Source organism: Trichomonas vaginalis, assembly GCF_026262505.1.
Source record: "Trichomonas vaginalis G3 chromosome Unknown ctg_152, whole genome shotgun sequence".
NCBI classification, from domain to species: Eukaryota; Parabasalia; order Trichomonadida; family Trichomonadidae; genus Trichomonas; species Trichomonas vaginalis.
The window spans coordinates 1-4,316 of record NW_026529239.1 but is presented as its reverse complement, the minus strand read 5'-3'; the positions used below and the strand labels follow the sequence as shown (position 1 = coordinate 4,316).

At 37.0% G+C, this 4,316-nt stretch overlaps 2 protein-coding genes and 3 pseudogenes across 5 annotated transcripts; all 5 read left to right on the top strand.

The window, feature by feature from the left end:
- Positions 1-406: 406 nt before the first annotated feature.
- TVAGG3_1080800 (uncharacterized protein) lies at positions 407-559 on the top strand (the record flags this gene model as incomplete). Its single annotated transcript, XM_053888486.1, has 1 exon — positions 407-559. One exon carries the CDS (start codon positions 407-409, stop codon positions 557-559), a length of 153 nt encoding a protein of 50 aa, XP_053744386.1.
- A 19-nt stretch (positions 560-578) lies between these two features.
- Positions 579-1,072, top strand: TVAGG3_1080790 (annotated as a pseudogene). Its single transcript has one exon. A coding segment is annotated over exon 1 (494 nt).
- Positions 1,073-1,207: 135 nt separating this feature from the next.
- Positions 1,208-2,060, top strand: TVAGG3_1080780 (annotated as a pseudogene). Its single transcript has one exon. A coding segment is annotated over exon 1 (853 nt).
- A 133-nt stretch (positions 2,061-2,193) lies between these two features.
- TVAGG3_1080770 lies at positions 2,194-3,145 on the top strand (annotated as a pseudogene). The gene has a single exon. A coding segment is annotated over exon 1 (952 nt).
- Positions 3,146-3,178: 33 nt separating this feature from the next.
- On the top strand, positions 3,179-3,346 carry TVAGG3_1080760 (uncharacterized protein; the record flags this gene model as incomplete). The annotated part of the gene is made up of 1 exon (XM_053888485.1): positions 3,179-3,346. The coding sequence occupies one exon, from the start codon at positions 3,179-3,181 to the stop codon at positions 3,344-3,346; it is 168 nt and encodes a 55-aa protein (XP_053744385.1).
- Positions 3,347-4,316: the final 970 nt, after the last annotated feature.

The window sequence follows — 4,316 nt, the reverse complement described above, 5'->3', positions numbered from 1 at the left end:
GCGCGTTAGCAGGAGTTGCATCCAGATTTTTGCCCGCAGTGGGAACAATAGCCAGAGGTGTATTTGGAGTTGGAAGGAAGATTTTGAGTACATTAGGTATACTTAAAGAGAAAGCACAACCTATTATACAAACTGTACAGAAAGGTTGGGATGTAGCACGAGATGCAACAAATCTTATTCCAAATCCTGAAACAAGAGGAAAAGTTCAAGGATGGATGGACAATGTAGGAAGACAAGCAGGAAACTATTATAACAAAGCAAATGACTACTATAACCAAGCAGGACACTATATGGACCAAGGTGAAAGATTTTTAACAGAGGATATAAACCATGCACAACAGTGGGTAAACAATAACCAACCTCAACCGCCTCAAACGTGGGAATGTAAATTTTTTACTGAGATGAAATGAACAATACAGCATTGAGACAAATGGGTTCAAGATGGATTTGTCGGCTTCCAGCAGTTACACAACGTGTTTGTCAAGTTCTTCCTATACCTCAGGAAGTTTTAGACCGACTTAAAAAACCTAAACAACCAGTTGAAAACAAACCAAACTAAAATTTTTTACTGAGATGAAATGACCGAAGAAGTTGAAACGGTAGATTTGACACCACAAACAAAAAGTTCAGAACCATTGTCAAAACCTGTCAAAGAACTTACAGATGAAGAGAAAAATTCAATAATAGAAAGTGCCAGGTCTGGAAATACAAACCCTAACTACAAAGTCACTTTTCATAAAAATGGAACGGCTAGTATCTCAAAAAAGAAACAGACTCTCACAAATAAAATATTGAAGTCTGAAGGAGCTTTCGAGACAACAGATGGAAAAGTTTACTTCACTGACCAACAGTTCATTATAGAACATCTCATTGACTTAGAGTCGAAATATTCTAAACTTTACAACAAACACAAAAAGTTGAAAGGAAAACAAAAACAAATGGCATATGATATTTATGAAGATGTTGACGACACAACTGTTCCTGCAAGTGAAGTAAAGTCAGAGGAACCGAAAAGTGACGAAAAACCGATAGAAGAAGAAAAACCAAAAACTGAAGATAAACCAAAACCAAAGTTTAGTTTCCAAACTAAACCAAGTCAACCTTTATTAGCTGGTATGGGTTGGCGTCAAAGACTTATGGCAGCAGGCGGTTATGTAAAGTAAAGAAAAAATATTTTTTTATTTTTATAAAAATGCCCCCATATAGAATGGATAGAAAATCTGCTAGAATAAAAGCAGAGTTGCAAAGTTATGGTTGGAGAGTTTCGAAGAAGTTTAAATATAGGAAGGGAAGACCCATAAAAGTCTATGACAAATTGTCTGGTCTTCGCTACGAAATGGATTTGGAAACAGCACGTGCAAATTATCCAAACAGACTAGAGAGGTTAGAAGAAGAACGTCTTATGGACATGCCTTTCGATGTTAGTGAACCTCAAGTTGAAGGACACGACGGCTTTGCCAGATTCTACTGGAAACATGACGAACAATTGCATCCTTTGAGAAGGAAAAAAGGAAAAGGTGAAGACGCACATGCTCCCATGGAAAGAACAAGATATGCATATGAGAAGTACCGTGAAGTTAGAAGTCAAATTACTTCTGGTCGAACCTTTACAGTAAACTTTGACGAAGGAAAGAACAAAGAAGGCTTCATGGGTGTACTTGCTGCAATTCAAGACGGAAATAAGAAAGGACACAATCTCAGATTGACCATAACAGATTTGGATGGTCACATTTACTATGCATATGGCAATGTCACAACAGCTGCAATGCTTCTTGACGCTTTCAAGACTACAAAGAGAGAACAAATGGCTGACTCCGACTCAGACATTTTGAATGCAATTGAAGGAATTGCAAGTGTCAAGTTCGAATGGTACCAACCTAACCTCAAGCAGTCAGACAACATGCTGGATACTTCCCGTTCATAAATAAGTCTGACATTGACTTGACAAGGTATGGAATTTACAATTCAATTGAAACAATTGTCAATGAACCTTGTATTCTTACATGTCTCAGGAAACTCTGGTCTTGTTACAGATGAGAAGATGAAGTATCTTGAGTCATGTGTGAAGACAAGGTACATTCTCAGAGGTCAATTGGCAAAAATTGCACCGTTGGCAAATGTCAATATCCGAGTCAACATACCTACAGCTAAAGGTTCTTCACATGACGACTATGTTGTTGACTTCAAATTGCCATGGTTGAAGATTGTAATTGTCCACAACCACTTCATGTTGAACGAAAGTCTTACAAACCCATTGTTCGGAAAAGGCAAGTGCAACATTGTCAGAGCTGTAAACATTCTTTTCGAGAAAGGTTTGTTGGAACCAATTCCAGATGACAAGCTGACAGAAACTTTTGTACCAAAAGACGAAACAAACTTTTCATTGTTAGCAAGACCAAAAGTTGTTCCAGACAAAGTTCTAGTACAAAAGAAGTACACAATTCCACAAGGAGTTGGATTGTTCGGATACCAACCTGAACCAGAAGAACTTCCAATGAGGTTGCAAGAACTTCAAGATGCTATAAACAAACTTCCATTGAGACATCCAATTGACGTCAAATTGTATTGGAGAGCATCTGAGTTAGGTCAGAAGGTTTTATATGAAACAGGTTGCTTCGACGATGTTTATGAGATAACAGGAGAAGTTTCTCAGAAGATAAGAGACTCACTTGAATTTCCACAAACTGGACCAATTGGTTGCGACAAGTTCGACTCAGATGAAAAAATATACTATGTCGACCTTAACGCTGCATACATGAGGTTTGTCCAATATATTCCGACTGGAATTCCAAACGAAGATGGTGAGTTCCCGGGAAGGAACTATACAGTTGGAAAAGTCATACAACAACTGTATGATATTAGGAAAGCTTCAAACCCCAAACTTGCAATGACACTCAAATTGCTTATGAATTCGACATGGGGATATTCCATTAAGAAACCTCAAGAGATGAAGAGTAAACATTATGAGAAGGTCGACAACTTTGTTGAAAGGTTTTCTCCTTTTGTTTTGAAGTACGAATTCACTCAAGGTCAAAGTGGCTTAGTAACCACATTAAAACCTATTGTCGAACATTGGTCTTACCCTCAGTTCGCAAAAGCAGTCCTTGACAACTACAACAAATTCTTCTCCGAAGTCAAATCGAAAGTTGTGGTTTACTATGAGAACATTGACGCACTCATGACGAACGAAGAAGGATACAACAAACTCATTGAAATGGGAATGGTCGGTGAAAAGATGGGCTGTTTTAAGCTAGATAAGGTATTTTCCGAAGTTCATGTCCTCTCCAAGCGTAAGTACTGGGGCATACTTGAAGACGGCACAGAAATAAAACATTGCATGAAATAAAAAATTGCATGAAGTAAAAACGTTTTTTAAACCATATATTTTTACATATATTAAATGCTTCAGGTTGAAAAACAAAGAACAAAAGTAGTAGATACAAAACCGTTAGACTATATCTTTACAAATGCTGGTAGGACTATTTCAGATGAAGAAATTTCATCCCGAGCATACAGGTTTGACTATCCAATTCGTTGACTTCAAAGTCCTTCAGATGCAAAGGCAATAGGATTTAGAAGAGTTTTGTTTTCAAATAGAACTAACGCATTTATGTTCGCAGTATATTTTCATGGGCAGTATAAAGGTCCATTTCAATAGACAAATTTGATGAAATGAGAATCTTTACAGTTCGTTCAGACGAAAGTCTTGAGAAAACTCTAAATGACTTTCAAACTCAAATGAACAAATACTATTGGGAATTTCAAGAAAAATACGACTCTTTACTAAATGGAACATACTATCTGAAACTAGAATATGACAAGATGAACTCCACCGTTTCATTTCAAAAGATTGAAATTAACCCTCCAAGAGATACGGAGTTTTTATTTTGGGGAGTAGACAAACGTTCTTGGGCACAATTTCTTCGGTTACTAAACCAGAACGAACCATTACCACCAGATGGTCCATTTAAATTTATACTTCCACCAGCAGATTTGACAGTTTATAGAAACGTGTTTGACCCTCAAAATGTTATGTGCCATGCAAGTTTCAGTTCAAGCAACAATAGTTTTCTATGTATTGGTAAGGACTTTTATGACTTTGCTTCTAAATTCTACGAACCACCTAGTAACAGTTTCTCTGACTTTCAAGTTTGGTTCACAACAAATGGTGTGCAACATATAATACCATTGTACTATGACTTTTATCTCGAATTGTCTTTCATATATAACTACGGAAAAGTGCTGAAAAAGTATTGAAAAATAAAGTTTAGAGTAGATGGTTTTTAGGTGTCACCAGGTCCCTCGTCCCTCGGTCC